This window comes from Synchiropus splendidus, chromosome 17, assembly GCF_027744825.2.
Source record: "Synchiropus splendidus isolate RoL2022-P1 chromosome 17, RoL_Sspl_1.0, whole genome shotgun sequence".
NCBI lineage: Eukaryota > Metazoa > Chordata > Actinopteri > Syngnathiformes > Callionymidae > Synchiropus > Synchiropus splendidus.
In genome coordinates this window covers 3,321,759-3,346,055 of record NC_071350.1, presented here as the reverse complement: position 1 = coordinate 3,346,055, position 24,297 = coordinate 3,321,759, and the positions used below count along the sequence as shown (strand labels likewise).

General features: G+C 39.7%; 1 protein-coding gene across 11 annotated transcripts in view; it reads left to right on the top strand.

The window, feature by feature from the left end:
* msi2b (musashi RNA-binding protein 2b) overlaps nt 1–24,297 on the top strand; it is a 340,308-nt gene that overhangs the window by 257 nt on the left and 315,754 nt on the right. For all 11 annotated transcript variants that reach the window (XM_053847946.1, XM_053847947.1, XM_053847941.1 and 8 more), the window contains exons 2-5: nt 267–307; nt 583–664; nt 1,089–1,173; nt 21,660–21,701. In XM_053847946.1, the coding sequence (XP_053703921.1) occupies nt 267–307; nt 583–664; nt 1,089–1,173; nt 21,660–21,701 (250 nt within the window). The remainder of the gene's footprint in view (nt 1–266; nt 308–582; nt 665–1,088; nt 1,174–21,659; nt 21,702–24,297) is intronic.

Below are 24,297 nucleotides of genomic sequence, written 5' to 3'. Positions count from 1 at the left end.
TTACAAGATCTTGGAGAGGACTTGGACCGCCGCGCTGGATTCGTCAGCTCAGCTCCGGTTCCAGCTGCAGTTCTTTTAAACACCTCACACCTCCGTAGCGAGAGTGTCGTCCTTCTTCTCTCTTGCCTTTTTTTACGGACTCGAATTATTACTCAATGTGATTTCTGGTCCTCCTGTATCCTTTAAGGTCGCTTTTAGAAGTAGTTAGTCGTCAAAATGGCCGAACTGACATCTGGACTCACTTCTGTTGTGTTTTCCTCTTACAGTAAAATGTTTATCGGTGGCCTCAGCTGGCAAACATCACCAGGTGAGACTGCTTTTTTGTGCCTTTAACGGCATAAATGCCGTATTTGTGCCTGTTTCGTCGCCGTGGCTGAGTGCTCTCCGGAGCTGCTGGTGTACCGAGCAGCAGTGGGATATCTCACTCGTGTTATTTTTGATCTCCGTCAATCTCAAGTCCTCTATTCGACCCCTATGCGCATCGCGGGGTGTTTTGAAAATCACAATTCACAAATAGGACTGACATGTTCGAGCGTGCGTGCGCGTCTGTGTGCACTAACCCGCTGTGTTTTCTCTCCACAGACAGCCTTAGAGACTATTTTAGTAAATTTGGAGAAATAAGAGAATGTATGGTGATGAGAGACCCCACGACGAAACGCTCAAGGTAAATACACCACTTTCACTTCCGTATCTGAGTGGAACCCTCGACTTGACGTCTCAGCGCAAATCCACCGTTTTCTTTTTTTTTTCGTTTAATTCACATCGCTGTGCACGTGTCCCCGGGTGTGCACGCGCATGTGCGTGTGCTTCCACAGATAAGCTTAAACGCCGCTGTAAAGCTGCGACCCAGTGCAATTTGACATTGACTTTGTGACTGCACTGCAATGTTGCTGTGGTGTCGCCTCACATTGTACCAGCAGCAAATAATGATCAGCACTGTCCCCGCTCACTTTCACTTTCTAATCCGTCACAGGACGTCCATAAATAATCCGCTTGATGATAGAATATTGCTGTTATTATCATGCTATTGCGCTTGTAATAAGTCCAACTGTTTTTGTGACGCATGTGCTTGATATTTTGTCTTGCAGAGGATTTGGGTTTGTTACGTTTACAGACGCCGCCAGCGTAGATAAAGTCTTAGCTCAGCAACACCACGAATTAGACTCAAAGACGGTGAGTATATTTCTTATTTCTTCTTCTATTTTTTTTTTTACACAATGCAAAATTAGCCGACAAGGTCGTGGATGAGTGCGATATAAAACACAGCCATAGGGTAAATGTGATGTGTTGACTTTCACTTCTCAGGCTGAATGGGTCAGTCACGCCCCCTTTTTCTTCCTTCATGCTCTCTCTCTCTCTCTCTCTCTCTCTCTCTCTCTCTCTCTCTCTCTCACACACACACACACACACACACACCAAGTGAGGAGCTTGCTGTTTTAAACCTGCTGCCTTGCTACTGTTTGACCTGGCAGATAGCACCATATTGTGTCACACCGGAGAACTCTTAGGACACTGTGGAGCTTTCTATATTAAGATTGCACGAGCTATATTCATTTAGTACTATGTTGTGGACTGAAAATCGCAATCACTTTGGCTGATCTATGTTGAGGTGGATTAGCTGAGACGTTCTGCTGAAAATTGTATTTGTCTGAGATTTCTGCACAGTGGGTGGTGAGATTCAGATATGCCCATGTAGTTTTGTAAATGGGAAAAGTACATGCTGAGAATTCTGCTTGGACTAAAGGCGACGGTTGCTGAAGGAATATAGCCAAGCATATCTACGCTCCAAGATAAATCGTTTGCGCTGTAGGTGGCGTTGTGTAATCAGGAGAGTCTAAAAATCACCAAATCTCTGGAGAATGTGGCACATGTCGATTGGAGGTTGGTTTATTTGGATGTGATATGGCTACTTGTTTGTTTTATTTGTTTTTGGCAGATTTTAAGATTTCAGTTTTCTGAAACACTCACCTCTCACCCGTCTTTCCTTTCCTCATAAACTGCTTTGTCAACATTATATCATTTTTAAAACTGGAAAGAAATGAAACCCATGCTTAATTTTACAAATCAAAATACACACGAAAAAACACTATTCTTGAATACAAATGTCCTGCTGTATTTGCACCAGTAGTAGTAGTTAAATTCCTGGTGCACTTTTTTGTTTTTCTGTTAATCACTTCATTGGATTTAAACCTGTGAACCTTCCACCGATATTCCTCCAACATAAGTACTTTAAGAATCAGTTGTTGTTCACCAAAATATAGCAGTGGGGGTTCTACATTTGTATTATGATTGTTTTTGTCTGGTTATTGTTTAATTCTGTGTCAACATTTTATCAGTGACGTCAGATACTTCTAAATTGATGAGAATAAAAAATTGACTGTCTTAGAATTTCCGAAAGGCACTGACATCATATAGATTCATTGACAAACTAATTTGTCCTGGACTTCAATCCATATGACATACAATATTTCCTAGTCGTTATAGCTCTAAAATATTGCAGAATTTAGTTGAATTATGTTTTAAGTGAGAGTTGATCTGATTATATTTCCATTGTACAGTTCATCAATATTATCATGCTAAAACGATTATTATTATTATTATTATTATTATTATTATTATTATTATTATTAACCTATTAGTCTGCATCTATAAGCCTTAGGGATTTTTTATTTTCACATGATGTCTGTCATATCATTTTGAGTGTAAAATGCAAATGTAGCTTAATGTATTACTTGTGTTTTTAGACTAGAGATAATGTACACCGGTCAATTAATTTAAATTACATCAAAAGCTTTATTTTAATGTTTATTTAATGTTTAATTTTCAGACTGATGCTCAGATGAAACTATTACTTAACAAAAATGTTTTTTGTTTTATTTCTCAGCGGTGTCGATATTTTAAATAATCATTTATGTGTCTCTATTTGGCAATATTATTCAGCCCATTGAAATACTTTATTTTAGCATCCTCTGCAGTTGCACAGACTTTATTTTTTGGGGTTTTTGTTGTAAAAATAGTCAGAAGCTAAAATACAAAATAATATAAAAATGTTGTAATATGTCAAAATTAAACTACTTATAATGATAAAGTTTTTTCTGCCTTAATACATTTGACATTGTTGTTTGATCCAAGGAAAGATTTCTTTTTCCTGCATGTTTTTAAAAACTTACCACCAACCACATGATCCTCAGTATTTAAATTTGCAGGTTTAGTCCTCTTTTCATGTCCTCAGTCGAACTCAGAAAAATCCCTGGACATGATTCACATCTGCTCATGACGTCTAAAATGCAAATAACTTCAGGCTACTTTTATTTAATAAACACATTAATGCTCGTCAGTGTTTATCCATTGGGCGCTCATTTTATTTTCCTCAGCAGCAACAGATTTTTCAGAAGATTCGAGTTGAAAATGAGACGAGGACAGTTCTGCCTCACATTAGAAGGGGTGCACTCGACTGTCGTCAGGAAATGAGAAGAGAGAGAAGTGCAGCTGGACCTGAATAGGAAACATTTTGACGGTTTAAACCGTCACCAAGCTGCTTCTAATAAATAACCACCGTTGACTTTATGAAGTGATGAGTTAATGGTTACATTTGCGTAGTGCTGCTGTGAGAAGGAGACACTCTTTGCTGATTGCCATCATTGGCTTTGTCTTCTGGTCCCTTCTTCGTTCATGTATGGTAAAGATGCCTGATAAGGACGCCTGTTTGATTGTTGGCAACAATGAGATGACTCATACTTGTAGTGCTGCCTGTGAGGAGAACAAACCAGGGCCTGGCGTCTGTACCACCTAACCAGCGTCGCCGTTAGTAACATTGCTGTACTGCGGCGTAACATCCTCCAGATCGTGATTGCAATGGATCTATCACGTTGCTTACATAGTTGTGCACGTTTTGATGCAGATGTTTGAATTGATACCAGAATTCAGCAGTGCCTGAAAGAATCCTCACCCCACCGCTTTGTCCCCATAACCTTGAATAGGCTCATCTGTGAGTGGCCGCAGGTGCTGCCACTGTGCACCAGTTGAGTCATGTTGCAAGTATTTGTGCCGGGAAAGTGAAAATCATACCTCATTTACATTTTTCTTGTTCGGCCTTTCTCATTTTGTCTTACTGATATAATTAGTGCATGAATTAATTCACTCTGTAAAAGTCATTTCCCACTCAGATTGCATTCATACTGGATAAAGGATTTTACTTAGGATTATCATTAGGAATACTTCAGTCACAAACCAAAACATGTTGAATGTATGCACGCCATCAATTTCATTGTCTTCCGTCATATTTTTTTCCCTTGTTCTTTACGGCTGGTTATGAAAACACAAGGATGAATGTGTATGAGACATATGGAGCAGCACAGCCGGGCTTCAAAACACATGCTGGTAATTCAGACCATATTTACCGTTTTCCACTATGCTTTGTTATTAAAATGAAACTCATAACGTTTGTTACTGAAGATGCTTTGGAAGCCAGCTGGTGGGGGGGGGAGGAGATTGTAGAGCTGGAAGTAATATGTGGGAGCTTACCAGTGTGTTCATTCATTCAATTTCTACTGCTGTGGGCGTAATGGATTCATCAGGAAATACCAGGATCCCCTTTGCCCAGCTCCCATAGCCAGGAGTGATTGAAGCATCCCAACATTTGCCAGGTAGTCACTCAGCTGCCCCATGGTCTCATGCCCGCGCCACCGTCTTGACAGTCAGGCTGTACGATTAATTGTGTTTTAATTGTGATCATGATTTTGGCTGTCAAGATTAAGCTAAGGCTCCAGATTGCAACCAAATGCTTATATTTTTTCGCAACCACATTTCCCTGCCGACTTAACAAACCAGCCCATCTGCGTCAAACTGAATCTGGCCTCTTTGGCCTCACATCGTCGATGTGAAGACGGTGTGTGGCAGATGCCAACATGCCATGTATACGCTGCGAGATAATGGAGAATGCCTTTAAAGCTGTCTTTTTTCCTGTATTTTATTATTGCTGTCTACAACTACAACTAATTGTTGTCTTGAGTTGCACATCAGATTTTCACTCTGCAATAGCAGGTTAGTGTCTTGTAAATGCTAAATTCTTGGATAGTTTTTTTCAATGAATTATAATTGATTCATATTTAAAGTTTTGTTAAGCTTTCAAAGCTATAGCTACTATTTTGAAAATAAAGCATGAACTACTGATTCTTCTCTGGTGTGAAAAATCATGATTATTATCCTGGTTACAATATTGATCAAAATTATGGTATTCATTCATTTTGATAATAATTTTTAGGGTTATCCCCCGCAGGTAGGGCTAGTTTTCAGCTGTACCATGTAGTGAAGTGTGACCCTTAATGTTAGTGTTCTCCCACCTTTCGCCAAGGAAGACTCCGTCTCTTAAGGTAGACCATTAAGGATGTAAAATGCGCTTTGCACTCTACCCTCATGGTCAGCATATTCCCCCTCACTATGTCTCGGAGACACCCCATATGGGAATATAATCCTGCAGTGAACCCTGATTGTGTAGCCCTACGAGACCGTCTTAAAACAAAGGTGACTATGTGCTGTCCAGTAGATGTCCTAAACTAGGGTGAAAGAATGCACTTATGGTTGCCTTTTGGCTAAGATCTCTGTTCAGCATCTGTTGTTTCATCTGATTCATGGTCCCTTCACTTCTGAAAAAGGTCCTGAGACCTTGTCTACTCCAGTGTCTTCTCAAGCTAGTTTTGTTTTCACCCAACCAATTAGCTTCCATGAAACTTGAACTGAAACAGCACGGTGGTGTAAATGCCACAAGAACCTAGTTCTTTTCTAAGGAGAGTTTAATATTTCTCTGTGCTTGCGTAGCTTTCCACCGGGAACTGTCCCCCACCTCGTTCTCCTAGTAACTGGGATAAACTCCACTCCCCTGTGGCCCTGCAGAGAATAAATAAATGAAAACAACACCATTGGCAATTTACTGTGTTTTACCTTAAGATGCTGTATGTCACCTATACACGCAGGTTCTGTTCAAATTAAGTGTATACTGAAAAATAAATCAATTTTCGCTTTAAAAAATGCATGAAATCTTAAAACCTCTCAGCATTCAATTCGTAAAAAAAACGTATATTAATGAAATGCTCATGCATGATGGCAAATTTACATATCTATATTTAGCTGCATTCCACTGTTGCTGTAAACAATGATCGCCTAGGAGGGACTGTGGCACAGCATCAGTGTCTGCACTTTCAATAAAATAGCATGTCCTTACCATTTATTTGTGTTATTTTTAGTGATGCTCCGATCGATCGGTTACCGATCATGATTGCCTGATTTCAACGTGATCTGTGAATGCTGATCACTACCTGTCATGCTGATCACAACGACTGATCTTGTGTGACAGCTGGCGCTCTGATGAAGCCCAGCTGGTTGTGATGCATTCGCTCCTACCTACTCCCTACTAAGGAGCGGCGTGTCTGCTGCTCTGTCATGTAAAGTTTGCATCCTGCAGCGCATGCATAGGAAAATGCATGCCATTTAAAGCTCAGCACTTGATGGAGCGCGGGGAGTTTTCTGAGCTCATGAAAGTGAGACCGCTGGTTCCTCAGCAGCAGGCTGTTATTGCAGCTGGCACTTCGACATTCGACTGACATTCGGAATGGTAAGAAATAATATTCATTTCACCGAGCCAGATGAGCAGCCTTTCTCAGGTGTGGTTTACGTGGAGACAAAAACGGAAATGGCCGGTCTGTTGCCGTTTCAGGTGCAGTGTTCGTTAACCACCTGAATCTGAATCTTTTGAAAGCATCCGGAGTGAAAACTTTCACAAATGCAGTGCTCTCTGTCTGAGTCCCGCTACAGTGTGTAAATATTTCTCGGACATGGCACAGTCACCAGAGATTCACCTGCGACGATTCACATCAAATTAAATGTTTTTCAGTCCTTTTGACAGAATAGTTGCTGCATTCAGCAAGGTTTTTCTATTTTTGCCACCTTGAAGTGGTGTATAAAAAGGTGTCTGAACTAAAATGATTTTAAGTTCATTTTTTCACATCATGTACACAGAAGGTCTCATCATTTTGATTACCAATTCATTGTCAATCCATGTGATCGGTGTGAGTGATCGGCAGCAGAAATCCCTAGTTATTTACAAGTGAAGTTGCTCTATATTGCCATATATTGATGTTTAAAATGATCATCAATGTGGCCTTTCTAATTAGCAGAAAATGCTGACATCACAAAATAACATTCTCTGCAATGATGTCGTAGTTCATGCCCTTTTTGCATGACCCTGACTCAACCTTCGTGCTCGGCTGAGAGGTCGCAGTGCATTTGGGAAACAACCCAAAATGAAGAGCAATAGCAGCTGCTCTGAATAAATCAGAAGCTTCGTCATTAGATTGAATTGGGAGGAAAAGTCAAACGAAGGAGCTAAACTCTGACTCGCTGTTGCATCGAGCAGGTGCTCTGTCTTGTGCAGTTAATCATGGCTGAAGGCGTTATTAGCTTGCGCTGCTTCCGTCTCCCGTCGGTACACACAGAACATCGTTTCTCCAGGCTGTAATGTAATATCTGGTGGAATACTACTGAATCTAGATCACACTAGAATTGATGTCCCATAATTCTTAGAAACCAAAAAGAGGAGCTCATTTGTTGGAGTCTGACATCGCTAACGGTGTCATTATTGATTTGAGCAGCATAACAAACTGCCTTTTTGATGTGTTACTCCTTTGGGAAGAGTGATGGAACGGATGTAAGTCATTTATGTGTTATTTTCACGTCAGTTCTGTTGGTGTCAAACAAACACACCTGTGGGCGTCCACACTTGCTCAAGTTTGGGAGATTGGATGGTGTTTTAGAAGCCTTTTAACGTGTAGCTAAAGCATCACATCACCACCATTATGTGTTAAGAGAGATGCAGCAAGTTTAACCTACAGGCACATTAATCTATGAAATCCTTTAGTAAGATGTGAACTGCAGATATATGCTGTTCCGCTGCCCTGATCTGCCAGAGTCGCATGCAGAAGCAGCCCTGAGAGAGCCCTATGGTTAAAGCCAGGGAAGATAAAAGATGATAGGGCAGGGATGCAGGGTTCCTCCTGATCTGTGGCAGGTTGTGTGATGTCCTAAAGGAATCTGCTTTTATCCTGTGTATAGTCAGGTTTCCTAAGCTTTTATGAGTGATGTTACGTCACTATCTCATGTGACATTCTTTTCTAATATGAGTTGATTTAGGAGTTACCACAGTGGTGGAAGCTGGAATCCATATTACAATATAAAATGTATAGTGAATCGATGTCCACTGTTTAGCTGAAGTTGGGCTGTGGGAACAGCAGCCAGTCTAAAGAGGTCTAGACTTCCCTCCCTAAAGAAGACCCCTCCAGCTCTTGAAAGGTAATGCAGAGGGACGTGGTCTGTCTGGGTTGTCCAGGGGCTTTCTCCCAGTTGGACATGCCTGGATTACTTCACCTTCCAGGATTCTGCCTAAAAAGATGAATGAGCTACTGGCTTCTCTTGGTGAGGAGGAGCAATCTCTCTACTCTGAGTCTCACCCAGATGAGTGAGCTCCTCCTCCTCTCTCTATCACTGTCCAATTTTTGCTCCTTAACTTGTTCATTTAGTCCTAAACCAAAGCTTGTGTCCACAGGTGAGCATAGGAGTGAAGATTTGACCAGTATATCGAGAGCTTTGTCTTTTGGCTCAGTTCTTTTTTCACCATGAAAGACAGATTTTAAATCCTCTTGACTGACGTTACTGCTTCGATCTGTCCGGTCAGTCAAACGCTTCCATCGTTGGAAGAATCTCACATGCATCCTGGATAAGAAGTTTCACCATGTTCCCGAATTTAGAATCTCGTCTGCGCTGTTTCACATTTTTCCCCTTTAGAAATTGTTTCTGTCTGAGGGAGCAAACAGCACCTGATCATCTGCAAAAATTATAAGGTGCTTTTGGACTGCACCAAGAAGTAAAATTGTCTACAAAATCAGTTGTATAAAATATTCTGAACTACTGTTTGCTTGTGTCTATGTTGATTCTTCGAGCTGTCATCCTCAGGCATCAAATAAAATTTGATGATTGATTAACAGGTTTTCTTGGATTTAAATTACGTCCTTGTTTGCAAATGGGAAATGAAAATTGAACTTTGAAAAAGAATTATGTCTGACACTTCAACTGGACGTGTAGTTTGTCATGGCTCATTCAGTGAAAATGAATTTATTGACCACTCTGACACTCTGATGAGATGACATCTATCTAATAAAAGTGTTTCTCTTGTCATGGTGGTTAATGGATTCTTCCAGCAAAGAACCGTTGACTTGTTAAGCCTATTTCTCTTTTTCCCTGGTTAAACCCTTTGCCTGGGTTGAAATTCACTTTGTGTGGTGTTCAGTTCTGTCCAATTAAATATTTGTTCTAATGTAATGTGTCTTTGTATTACGTAAGATGGCGTCCGTTTATAACATTAAAATCCATATAAACATGTTTTTGTCTTGCAAAACATTTCCAAAATGTCATTAATTATGTAAGTATAGTTGCAATATATGCAACATCTTAAAAAAGGTCATCATCAAGCATCACTAATTGTCACAGTTTTTTATCGCCATGTTAATTTACCCTACAGAAAAATCCTTTCAGGGTTAAAGCAGTTTTAAGCCTGTAATTTCTCCTTGAAGAATTGATATGCTGTGACTAAAATAATTTCCAAGCATGGCAGTGTTTCATTGCGGTGGGACTGTTAGCTGTGCAATTAGATACAGTCAACACAGATTTGCATTTTAGTTAAACAGCAAGTTCTTATTGTGTAAATCAATTTCTTCCCATCAATGAGTATGTTAAACGTTGGGCATCAGAATGTTATACAAGTTTGGTCTATTTGGTGTATCCACGGCATCAATAATCCAAGCCACGTGTACAAGGTAATGTCTGACCATGTGCAGATATATTATGAAGTGGCATTTTAACAGATGCGAGACGCAGATCAAGTTTTTGCTACATGTGGTATCGGGCCTCCAGTCAGAACATCTGCCACTGATGATTTCCAACTTGTAAAAACACAATTGCCTTTTGGGTTGCTTTTCCAGACAACTCTCGAGAAATGGATTTTTAAATTTCGATCCGGGAGTTGGTGTCTGACTTGGAAAGATAAAACGCACCGCTGTATAAAGTGAAAGTGTTTTCCGTACGATGGCTAATTCCCTCCATGGCACGGTGTGCCTTTCTCACAGTAGCTGCAATATCAGTTATTCTCGGCCACACTTGGGGCCGAGGATTTCCTCACAAAAAGAAATTCCCGGTCGGCTGAAGTTACACATAAAATAGAGTGAATCCCAGTCAAGTTTATTTCAACAGACCTTATTGAAATTTACCAAGCGGGTGACCTTCACACGTCTACGGTAGGAAAACAATAAACAAACAGTAAATGCCAGGTGTTAAGCTGCTTAATAGTGCTGCTTCCCCTCATTTCAACAGCTAATCTGGCGACCAATAAAACATAATGCTGAAAAGGTGCAGCACATTCAAATTCCATGCAGGATTCTCATTGTGCTCGGAGTCAGGTTTCTAAATATCTCTGTGGTGTTTAGTCTTTACGTGCTGCTTGAGATTTTTCCACGATAAGTGCATTTCCTGGAGGAAGATTAATTAAGCACTTTTACTGCTGCGAGATGATAACCCAGTGATAGAGCTACAGCTGGATGAGAGGTCCACCTTCCTGCTTTACTGTGATGGTCTGTCGATTAGTCATATTTAATATGTGCAAGGAAATATGTTTGTAGCGTGTTTTTTTTTGTAAATAAAAGGGACAAAGAATAGTGTGCAGTTTGTCAGTGGAGGTGCCGATTTAATTCATGAATGCGTGTTTATGAAGTCTGCTGAAGTCTTATGAATCTCATCATAGGGTTGGTAGGGAGGGCTGGCCAGAATGTTACATTAATGTAGTACATTACATAAGCAGCTCATGAATGGTACACAAAAAATTGTCTATAGCAAAGCTTGTGGTACTGAAAGGCTCTTTTTGTGGTTTTCCCTCCTCCATTGTGACAAGATAACTTGTCCCAACAACCATATAGTCGGCTTCAACTATACTGTTAAGGCAAAACCGTAAAGGCTTGTTGCCTCTACTGTATTAATGACCATGAACCGTGCTTTTTATGACATCATCAACAAGCCATTTTTGTGTCGAAAAATGGCTTTTCAAACCTTTATTTGTGAAATTGCAGCGAAGCCTTGTGAAATAAAAAAAGAAATAAAATTATAAAGTGCACAAAGTATAAATCTTTTTTCCGAACGTCTTTCTTTATTCTGTGACATACAGCATGACGCATGTCTTTCTATATTTCGTGATGTATAATCCCAAGGTAGCAGCCCTGACACATAATGTAGACTAGCGACACGAAGAGTTCCAAAATTTCATGCCACCGAACTTCATGATACAAAAAAATTACAAAATAAAACTTGAATGCATCCAAAATATATATTTTCACGTCTTTCCTTTATTTCTTTTTTTACTCTGCGCAATTAATTGCGCCAAACCTTCTATTCTCCTCATTATCGCTGACAACCCATCCGACGATGAAGCAGCGGACTTACTTCCAGGCGCCTGCCATTCGCTTTTTCCACATGATTACGATTACACATCATTCTCTGATCACCTGTTTCTTTTCTCCAGAGTTTCAAGTCCCTCCTATCGCCATTTTTGGAAATGTTCGTGTCAGATCTCCTCCGATTTTAGCAATAAACTTAGAGTAAGAAATGTCTGGAAGATCACAACTCCAAATGTTTGAAAATAATGAATCCCTTTTGCACATTTTACTTGAATTAATCTGTGTAATTTCTGTATTCCTGTAAATAATTATATTGGACTCCTGAAATGTTTCACTTGTGAGTCGATTAAATTCAGTGAAATTTTATTACCTTATGTTCAACTTTGTAAAATGTCTGTCCAAAGTAACAATATACAATCATCAAACAAAGGGATGATTCGCATTAAACGTGAATCGAGAATAATTTTCCAGTGTACTTTCTTATTTAAAAAATGATGAATCTGTCATGGGTTTATAGCCATTGTACTAGTTTCGATGTTAATTTGTTGTGTGGTTCACGATAAAATGCAGTGAACCTCAGCTGTGAAATTTGGCCAGAAAAGCCACTGTTGGCCAATTCACTTCCGTGACGTACTAATTCTCAAAACTAGAATCAATAGTGTCAAGAGTGTTTGACCATCAAAATTACCATCTGCTTCTAGCTAGGCTGTTGATGCCGTTTGTCTGGAAAGTGTGAAGAAGTATGGATGCTGTTGCTAGACTTATATGTGTACTCTGGCACTTTTTTTTTATATACTTTTACACATTCTGTAGTTTAAGAGGTAGTAGCATGAATGTAAAATAAATTCATCAAATGAATACATTTGAATGCAGCAGTTATGTGTGTCCTCAGATAACATGGGAAAAAGTCATGCTAAATTTATCAGTCTTGTGGGCCAGTCAACCAAGATGTTATATGGGACAATAATAAAAGGTTTAAAAGGTTTTGATCACAGCAGCATCACCAATAATCTATTTAACAAAAGTGTTGAACTGCACCAATGTTTGAACTTTTGGGAGGATGTAAGAGAAAGTGTGTAAAATTATAATATTATTAAAGCGTTCATCTTAATGTTTATTCAGATATCAGAACTCAAACAAGCTTTGCCTGATGTCGTAAAATAAGTCAACATGTCGTGCATCCAATTGTCAAGTCGACTAGTCTTCCTTTTAAAATCATATTTTTGCTTGAAATATTCCAATGTTACTTGAGGGTGGGGTTTTGTTGAGCCATGAAACTATGAAATGTTGAGTAGCTGGGTCTGGCCTGTTTATTGTTAGCAGATAAACTATAGTTATTTTGCTTTAAGTCAGCTTACTGGTGGCCCAGTCATCAATAATAAAATTGTGTTTTAAAATATTTAGTTACTTGTTAATTCTGGAGTTCCTGATTCGTGAATTCCCATTGGCTATTGCCGTTGTCACTCATTTTTCATAGCCGGCATGATGTAGCAACGATAAACCTACATGCAATGTTTGTGCTGTCTGGGATGGAATTCGTCTTAAGACGCTTCTTGGGCTTTATATCACAACATCACCTGTGTCCGCATGCCTGATAGCATGAGTGTTGTGTAAACGCTCGAGACAGGAAGTATCAGGTGAAGCCGAAGCTGTCAGTGTGGTGTCCAAAGCAGGGAAAGGGAAAATGCAAATTGTTGCTCTTAGCCGTGAGGACAAGAGCACCTTTGAACCATAGAGAAAACCAGAGTACCACTAATACATAAACAGAAGGCAAACAATTGCCACCTCTTTCCTGCCCTTGATTTAAAATTTCTCAAAGGAGCCATTCATCATAAGTTGTGACCTAAAAAGGTGCAGCTACAGCATTTCTCTGTAGGATTGGTTTGTAAGTCCTCATTGCCTAATTTGGCTGCTAGGCTCTGACATTAATGAAGGTGCATAGGTTTCTTTCAAATATACTTCTCCGTGTTAGACTCCCTTTTCCCCCCTTGGAGAGGTCTTGACTCCAGACAGATGATTTGTTTGGAAGTGGACCTGTCTAACCCTGTATGCGTCTAGGATGTTAGATGTAGCCCCGGGGTCTTGAGCAGTGGCATCATTTCTGCTAGTTACTGGAATTCCCTGGCAGTCCTGGCACTTAATTAGTTGCACATATATTAATCTAACTTGGCAAAATTGCTGACCTATATCAACACTTGCTACGACTCAAATGAGCGCCTAGCCACTTTTCATTGTAGGCGAGGGTGAAATGAGAAATGGTCATGACTATGGGGGGCCTTAAAATGGACATTGTAATTGGGTTATTTGTATACATTTAAGTAGGGCTGGGACGATGTGCATTAGGCCCTATTCAATATTTTTCTCTTCTGTGATTTATTTATAATTTATATTTATAATACTTGAAGAGTATTATTCACTCTTTATAAGTACAGAAAGCAGTTTATGTGCAACAATAAGGGGACAGAACAGGCTCTGACAGTACTATTTTGGCGGCTAAATTGTTACAGTGATTGAGAGCCTGCGTTATCACAGACCAATGCACGGATACAGCAGGAAAGAGACGCTGTGGGAGCTGGATTAAATAACCAATATCCAACTACTGTCCAGGACGACCATCCGTTGCATAGCTGTTGTGATTCCTGTGGTTAGCAGGGAGTGCTAACATGTTAGTACAGGGCTGCTACTTCTCTCGTAACCGGCGTAAAACTCTTGCAGAAGAGGCATACAGGCCACACTTCCCATTTAAGTAAGAACTGCACTTTGGATTTCTTTTTAATGTTTTTTTCACTCAACAATCAGAGCTGCGCATTGTTATTTTTTTTTGTTTGCAACATTGAGGTGGTTTATGTTGCTTTTATCCATTTTTGTGGTTCGCACACATCTATATTGCAAAGAAGATAAACATTTTGTATCTCATTTGATCGAAAAAACATGCGTCAGGGGCATTGGTTAACATACAGTCTTGCACATTGACTGGTCAAGCAGGGTTGCCCATTGGGCAGTCAAAAACAAGTTCTGAATGTCTTTAGAGTGGCTGATGGGTGCATTCCTGTGGTACTGTAATGGCTGCATTTACAAATGTAGTAATGCTAATTGTCAGAGTCGACAGTTTGGACGAAGGGTCTTTCGACCCTTCTCCGGGTCTATTAAAATTCCACTAACCAAACGATTGCAGTTAGAAGAGGGTTGCCAATTATCTCGTAACCGGCGTAAAACTCTCACAAATGAGGCTGTTGTCACTTCCCATTTGTCTTGCCTTTCTGGCCAAGTGACTTGTGCATACATACATCGTCAATTAACCACCGCCAAGTCCTCATTCTATATTTGAATTGAAATATGGTGCTGGAGTCTATCCCAGCAGTCATTGGGTAAGAGGTGAAAATACACACTGGACAGGTCGCCATTTGACCATCAGTGTTGTGACAATAAAAGGTATTAACTTCTGAGTAGGACACAGGCTTAATCTGAGCTTTCCAACTCTTTACCAGTGAACAGGTATGACGGTGCATTTTGCCGGCATCATAATGTGGGAAAAAGGACATTAAATATTGTCACAAAAAATGGGGATATATTTGAGAATTATTTTTCCCCAGCCTAACACTGAGCTTATAGAACGCTCTTATGTGGAGCCCAAGTCACGCCCATCTACTTCCACCTCATGGGACCTAAGTGAACCAAAAATGTGAATGGGGCTCAAAGGAGAGATGAAAGTTATTATCTGATCAAGCAAGAAATATGTCATAGATCTCTCATTTGTTGTCAGTGAATTTGAAAGTTACATTCTCATGCATTGAGAGCGCTGCTTTTTGACCGGCATCAAAAGTTACGTGAGGTTTGGTGTTATATGTTGGAGCGAACTACAATGCTTGTCACAGGCTCTCCCTCAATAGTTGGTTGAGTGAGAGCCAGCAGGCGGGACAGGCTCAACAGGGTCACAGCAAGTATCTAAGGAGCCTATGTTTGCTACTGTATCGTCTATCTTTGATAGTTAAGTATCTGTAATATCTGCCGTAGCGTTGGAGCAGTTAGATTGTGCTGTCACATTCATCAATGCAACGCTTGATTTATAGTTGAGGTACAGCATATGTGTGACCCAGGGCATGAGGCCAAGTGGACCAGAAGATAACGTTGATCTTCCCATGGACTTCCATTCATTTTTTTTTTTTCGATATTAGGTCATTAGGACATTTGGTCCCAACCGGAAGGGGTGGAGGGTTGGGCTCCCTACAACTTTTACCTACAGGGGTTGGACAAAATAATGGAAACACCTTGAAGCTAAAAAAGCTTTATGGTGTTTCCATTATTTTGTCCAACCCCTGTACACTTGCGTTCATTCAGTGGGCATCCACTACTGTAATTTGAAATAGCTCGCATGAGCTTCATAAAACACATAGTTGCATCCAATATTGCCCAAGAATGTTTGATATCATGACCTTCAAAGATTCTGAGGGCTCAATTAAATTTTGATTCATAAGGTTCTGAAGTATGAAAATGTAATGGTGAAGGCAGGACCTTTTTTTTTTTGGAGCTCCATGTACGTAGTAATGATGTGCTGCCAAGATTTGGTGCGAGCAAGAATTCTCGTAGCTGTATTTGAAACAAACCTTTGATCTTTGCTGCCAACTCCAACGAGGACAATGAGCGAAGATAACAAAGAAAGCACGATTTAAAGGACAGGTATTGTGATAAAAATCGCACAATAATCACAAAATATTAACAACAATATTCTGTAAATGCGTCTGGTTTTCCACAGAAAATCTAATGCCTGATCAGGAATGTAATGAGGAGCATCTGTCATTGTTTTATGTGAGTGTTGCTGAGTGCTTCTTGAACTTTTTTTTTCTCAGTTTTGTTGATATGGACTGGACCTTCCTGAGAGACCAAAGATTTTGTGTGGGCAAAATACTGGGACAAAGTTTCCTGACTGAACAGGATGACGTGGAGAATGTGGGTGTATGAGGGGTAATACGTCCTCTGATAATTCACCTGTATAAATTACACACGTACAGTGGCTTGAAAAAGTATTCATACCCCTTGAACCACATTTTGTCACGTTCCGACCACAAACATAAATATATTTTATTGGCATTTTAGGTGAAAGATCAACATAAAGTGACACACAATTGTGAAGTAGAAGGAAAATTATACATGACTTTCATTTAAAAAAAAAAAATGAATAACTGAAAAATGTGGCGTGCAAAAGTATTCAGCCCCCCTGTGTCAATACTTGGTGGAACCACCTTTTGCTGCAATTACAGCTGCAAGTCTTTTGGGGAATGTCTCTACCAGCTTTGCACACCTAGAGACTGGAATTTTTGTCCATTCTTTTTTGTAGAACAGCAGATTAGATGGAGAGCGTTTGTGAACAGCAGTTTCCAGATCTTGCCACAGATTCTCGATCGGATTTAGGACTGGACTTTGACTGGGCCATTCTAACACAGGAATATGTTTTGTTTTAAACCATTCCATTGTAGCGCTGGCTTTATGTTTAGGGTCGTTGTCCTGCTGGAAGGTGAACCTCCGCCCCATTCTCAAGTCTTTTGCAGATTCCAGCTGGTTTTCTTCCAGGATTGTCCTGTATTTGGCTCCATCCATCCTCCCATCAAATCTGACTAGCTTCCCTGTCCCTGCTAAAGAAAAGCAGCCCCACAACATGATGCTGCTACCACCATGTTTGACAGTGGGGATGGTGTGTTGAGTGTGATGTTCAGTGTTTGTTTTCCTCCACACTTAATGTTTTGCATTTAGACCAAAAAGTTCCACTTTGGTCTCATCTGACCAGAGCACCTTCTTCCACACGTTTGCTGTGTCTCCCACATGGCTTCTGGCAAACTGCAAAGGAGACTTCTTATGGCTTTCTTTCAACAATGGCTTTCTTCTTGCCACTCTTCCATAAAGGCCAGATTTGTGCAGTGCACGACTAATTGTCGTCCTATGGACAGACTCCCCCACCTGAGCTGTGGATCTCTGCAGCTCCTCCAGAGTTACCGTGGGCGTCTGGGCTGTGTCTCTGATCAGTGCTCTCCTTGTTCGGCATGTAAGTTTTGGTGGATGGCCTTGGTAGGTTTGCAGTTGTGCCATACTCTTTCCATTTCTTGATGATGGATTGAACAGTGCTCCGTGAGATGTTCAAAGCTTAGGAAATCTTTTTATAACCTAACCCTGCTTTAAACTTCTCCACAACTTTATCCCTGACCTGTTTGGTGTGTTCCTTGGACTTCATGATGCTGTTCACTGACCAGTGTCCTCTTAGCAAACGTCTGAGGCTGTCACAGAACAGCTGTATTTATACTAAGGTTAGATTACACACAGGTAGACTGTATTTAATCATTAGGTCAACAGATGATCATTCAGCAATCATCAGGCAGCCACTGTAGGCAACTGGTTGCACTCAGAGAAACGGGGGCTGAATACTTATTTAAAAAAAAAATGAAAGTCATGTATAATTTTCCTTCTACTTCACAATTGTATGTCGCTTTATGTTGATCTTTCATCTGAGATGCCAATAAAATATATTTATGTTTGTGGTCGGAACGTGACAAAATGTGGGAAAGTTCAAGGGGTATGAAGACTTTTTTAAGCCACTGTATTACCTTGTTGGGACTTTAACTAAAACTCTGCACAAGCAAATCATGAGTCACAATTAGAAAGACATCCCGCTTTAACCCATTTAATTTTCTCCTCGGCAACAATCTCAAATGAGGCCTGCTACATTCTGGAGGGGGAATATATGAATTCCCTGCAGGGAAGTAGGTTTAAAAAAAAAATTGTAGCATCGTTGAAAACATGACTTATATGGGTTTAAATGGTAAGACGTGTTTGACGATAATGGATTTCGTTTTTCCCAGGCAAAACATGTTGTCTTTGCTCAAACCGGCCCACAGAATAATTGAGTTTAAATTGCCTATGCCTCCAGCTAAGTGCTAAAACAAATCTTTAAATGAAATTCATTACAAGCGAGAGGGTGCCATAGCCAGGTGTTATTGAATTCATTTCTCATTTTGACCCGATTTGGAACAATAATGTTAATAAGTGAGACTGACGGAGACGACTCGATGACATGGCGCATCATGGTTTCCCTTTCAAACACATTAAAACACAGTTGCTCCCATTGGCTTAATTGATCCGTGCAGATGGTGTCTATTCTCCATTTGTGGTCCCATTTTTTCCTCTTTCCTTTTCATTGTTTTCCTCAGCAGGATGGGATGCATTCTGCTCTTGTACATGCATCTGTTCTGAATCAGTTACTTTTACTACCTCACGAGAGTAGAACAAGAATGGAAAATCTGCAGCAAGTTCATGCAAAATATGTTTTAGGAAGTTAAAGTTCTTAGTCAAAACACCGTATCAATTGCCTGTTCAAAATGTTCAGAACATATATATATATATATATATATATATATATATATATATATATATATATATATATATATATATATATATATATATATATATATATATACACACACACACACAGATTTTGTTTTATATTTTGTTGTGTAATATTTTGTTATATGTAAATAAACAATCAGTAAATGGACAGTGTGACTTGCAAATTGCAAAACTCACAAACTACAAATGATTCTAAATTCATGGTACTTTGAAGTGACATTGGCGGTCCAGAGACATTATATTTTGTACAATGCCATTTAACATTGCAGCATAAAACCATGGAGGTTCTAACTGAACTGCAAGAAACAAAGTAAGTTAACTGCAAAAATTAGTCAATGAATTCCTCCAAGTAACTGCAACACTGTCTTTTTCTGATATGAGATACAAAATATGAGATACAAGTCAAATCACACGATTAATCCTAATAGCTGGCCCTTGCCTTTGGCCAGGGTACTTGGACGGTATTAATTGTCTGACATGAGCAGGTTTCATATCAACGTCTTTCTTTATAAGAGGTAATGACGGTTTCTGTCATGTCAGCAAGACAGTCAAAAAGTGGCGTACAGAACACACAAAAAATAAACAATGGTGGTGATCATAAACATTAAAACCCAATGGTCACAGAATTTCCCACTCCTTACTGACATTGATGGGTGCCGAGGTATGAATTGTCATATTTCCAAGGTAAGCAAAAGCTGCATAATTATCGTTTGTTTAAGCAGGAACAAAATTGCAGTTGCTTATAAATGTCCTTCCACTCAGAAGTGAATGGCTTTCATCTTTCCACCACTGTGTTGGGGTTCTTTCCTGCAGCATTGAGTGGAAGATGAAATCTTGTTGAAAGGGGAGAAGATGTTTGCAAAATAAATAGTGTACAATGCACTCTGAAGTAAATCTGAGGATCAAAATTAAAAGGTTGGAGTGTCTGTACTCATATATGCGCTTGCGTAATTCAACTCAGCAACTTCTTTCAAATAATTTGCATGACTGAAACGTATTTGCATCACTGAAACTTCAACCAAAGAATATTCTGCGTTCTCTTTGTTGCTGATGTTTGGCGTGACCTATCTGATCTTACTCCAGTTTGATTGCAGCAGCCCCCTTGATGAGACCCCCCACCATAACCTACCGTCATACCCACCAGATTAACCAGGAAAATGTGGCTAATGACCTAACAAGCCAAAGACGGAGAATCAGGCCGATCAGTTGCATCCTGCTTGCTATTTGGCAATATCTGGAGGCGTCACAGGCCTCAGATTCTCATTTTCTCCCTGTCATATTCAATCAGTCATCCCGGCCTAAACTCGAAGCGATGACTATGACCAGCAGAGCGATGGTGTGGCTGGCCTTCACAAAGTTATTTAATTATTCTCTTTTTTTAATCCTGGCAAAGCCATCAGATGATTTGGCAGCCGCAATATTTTTTTGGAATGCATTCTTCTACAGCAGTCATTGAAGCATACTGTATGTTGTTTTGTAAATTCCTTTGGCAAGTCAGGCGGGTGTAGTGTGGTGCAGTGCAGTGCCTAGAAAGTGTCACAGAGCTTCGTCAATTGAGAGTCGCCACCAAAAAGTTACAAGGTCAGTAGATTTGGCCTACTTTTAGAAAGCATCAGAATGAACTAGTCTTTGCAGGCTCAAGCAGTGAGCAGAAGTGGATCCTACATTGTGGCTGTCATGATGGACTCATTCAGCTGAGCATATTTTCTGTCAACATTCTTGGCTTTTATGGTTGGTTGGAGGGCTGCCACATTTTTAGAAGAGTTTATGAACAACTGTTAATGTGTTTGCGCATGATTTTCCAACTATTACAGAATATTGGGCCACTTTATTTTATTTATTTATTCTGAATTGTTGAAAGTCTCAATGATTCCCATGTGTGGGTGTCTGACATTAAAGACAGCAGTTTTAGGCAAAGTTGGAAAATCACATGTTGTGTTTGGTGCGTATGGGTCACCACAGTAGCCCTCCATACTTGACAGTCAATCATGGACGTCTTCGTCTTATATTCCAATGATTATTAATGTTTATTTTCATTAGTCCAATTGAACTGACAAATCGTGGGACACATTAGTATGCTTTTTCAGTTGATTTTTTTTTCATTTATTTATTTTTTATTTATTTATTTGTTGCAGTTTTTCATTTAGAATGCAGTTTAAAAAGAAACCCATTGTTGGTACAATTCAGAGAACACAGAAATTCAAAATGTTTGGTGGTCAAAAAAAAAGTCTTCCCATTTGTAAATACACATATTATTTATGTAGTACCATAGTGCTTCTGTAAACACATAACAAAATTAATTGTACTTTTTATTGTATTTAAAAACATAATCATGTGCCAGCTAATTTTATTATTACTGTAATTTCCAGACTATAGAGTTCACCTGAGTATATGTAGCACCCACGACATTTAAGAAGAAAATAGTTTTTTTTTGTACACACCTAAGCTGTGCTGGTTAAAAGCTGCAGCATGCAGAGGTGCGGTCCACGCTGTAGAAAAATCCAAAATCAGTGGATTCCATGTATCATTTTAGTAGCCATTTGTAATCTGGCTTCTGTATCTTTAACTTCAGTTTCTGGTGTGGAAACGTACTGTTTCTTATTGTTTTAATAGCAAAAGTTCGAAAGCAGTCTGCTTCAAATCTCTTGTCTGTTGCAGTAAATTCGCAATCTGACAGAGAGGCAGATTTGTGAAAAATATTTGAACCAGATCAAAGTGAGCAAACTGTGCACAAGCCCTTTATTGAGCTGCCAGTAACTATTGTTTTCTTATTTACAGATTGATCCTAAGGTTGCCTTTCCTCGTCGCGCCCAGCCTAAGGTAAGAATAAATTGGTCACCAACTCTGCTTGGAGGAAATGACTGTGTCACATGTCAGTACCTTTTCTGCACTGGCGCAGTGGAGGAGAGGAGGTGGCTGGTGTCTGTTTGTAATGCGTGTTTTTATGGAGAAATATGGAGTCTATTGTTCTCACCTTGTCTTCGCTGTTTCACCAAGCAATTAAAGCTGGATATATTAGACTTCAAGGGAATTTTCAGTCTGAATGAGATTATTTTGTTTTTCCTCCGACACTTTTTTATATCCTTGTCACTGTTCACTGCTTTTATTGGGTTACACTCATATTTGCATTTGGTCCCTCGTCATCTAGAAAATGTGCTCAGATAAACCCACTGCAGCATGCGTTTTGCAAAATAAGAAGGTTTTGTTCTTTTGTCGTATGAGCTGATGAAATTCCTTTTGATTTGTCTGCGATTTCTCTGGCTGAATTATGGTTGAGTTTCCTGTAGTTATTGCTGTTGAGCGTGATTGAATGACATTCAGAAATGTCTATGGGCCGCATGAATGCCAGAGTTGTCACAATTAGCAGTGAAACAACGGCTGATTAACGCGATGACTCTTCTCGCTGAGCATTATCTTTTTCTTTAGCTCTCAGCACCCGTGATTACTAGTCTTGAGAAATTCTATCGGCAATTAAATTATTCAGCCTGTGCAGATGGTACTGTGGCGGATTCTAGGGCTTTGTTGATGTGCCCCCTAATACACATGTAACCCCCTACTGCCTGTGACCCCACAACTCATGTCAAGCCTGAAGCTGTGTCATGGTATTGAGCATCACCATCAGGGTTTTTTTTCCCACCAGAACCAAACCAGTTTGAAATCAATAAGACATTTTCTGCTTCCCAGTGGATCCGAAAGAGGCTTTGTTGAAGAGTGGTTCAGGTATCAACTGAGAAATTGGAAGCGCAGACTTTAAAAGTCTGTGGTGATTTACGGATGCTGCTGAGAGCTTCACATTTTACAATTTATAAAATGATTATAATTTTTTTAAATGATGCGATACATACAATTCACATACATAATTTAACGGTTCTGAATTGTGCCGGAACTCTCTTCCATAAACTATCTTGCCCGAAAGTGGCATAAACACTGTTTTATTGCGTCTATATGCAATAAAACAAAATGATTTGATTCCGTTAGGCATTACATCACAGAAAAAAATCCAATCTGTTATGCCAGTATGTAGGGATTCCCGCAATGCTATGTCATTGCGGCGGCCGCATGACCAAAACTGTTCCCTGCTTGCAATAATAACTGCAGAAGAAAAGGAATGTTCAACAACAATGACAACAGAAGTTCATGTTACTGGAAATAACAAGCATCTGTTAGCTGACGCGAAGATACAAACGCGTCAGTGTACTGTGACGTACTAATCCGGTATACCCAACAATGTCAATTTTTTTTGAGAGGTGATTGGGCAAAAACTGTTAGCAAAAATGACCCAATAGAAGTCTGACCAAAAAGCACTTCAAAGGTTGCCACTCGTTTGGGAATTTCTCAAGCGGAAAAAAAGGCATTTGGACAAAAAGAAATTTGGGAGACCCACAGGTCAATATTAGGTGTCTGTTGTGTAGACCATCGCTGCAGAATACACTTCTTAGCTAAAAACAAAAGTATGGTTAATAATGACTAGATGTATGTGACAAAGAAAATACCACAAGCGTTGTTAAATTAATAAAGCAGGTGTGTGTTGGAAAGTGTCCACCAATGGGACAAAGTTAAAATTAGGCTACGGAAAAAACATCTGTGACACAGGCTAACTACAGTTGTACTAAATGTAATTTTTTAATTTTTACTTCTGTAAATATTTATCCTTTTTCATGGATCATAGATCATAGACCAAGCTGGTTATGCCACCTGCTGGAGCTGGTAAAACGATGATCTATGTATCTCGGATGTGTGTGGATGGTGCGTTCAGGGCTGTCAGAATTTTCTGTACTACTGAAAATAACTGGGGTGACGATGTCTTACTGGATTTGTGTGTGGTGGACATAAAGCGTGTTGGGTGAGTCTTGTTGAACAGAAGACGGCATGCGTTAATGAATAATAATGAATTGCGGAATAATGAGGGTTTTTGAACTATTTATGGATTTTTTTCTCTGAGGATAGAAATCTGGCATCGACTGAGTTGCCCACAGCACACCACGTCTGTCAAGATCTGGTCCCATCCCTGAGCTACAAGCTCGAACTGACCACACATAAGTTAAACAATGAAGACACCCACAGAACACAGTATATTGACGTGGATGGAATGATGGTTGTCTTGGGTGTTTTTAAATGAAAGAGTCTCAAAACAAGGCAATAACTAAATGAGAGGAACCAGTTTACTTGCCGATGAAAACCTGAAGTATTGAACCAATGGGATTATTTTGATGAGCATGATTGCGGTATCCCCAGTTCCTTTGTGGCTCTAATGCAAATGGATTGCGGCGAAAGCATGGTGGTGTTGGGTCTGAAATGATATTAATTTTAAAGCAGCAGACTTTAGCCAGAGCACTGTGTGTAAGTATGTTTGTCCCCATGTGTTTAATTGATTTAAGACCTCAGAAACTGTCCCATTCTCAGGCTCTTTCTCACC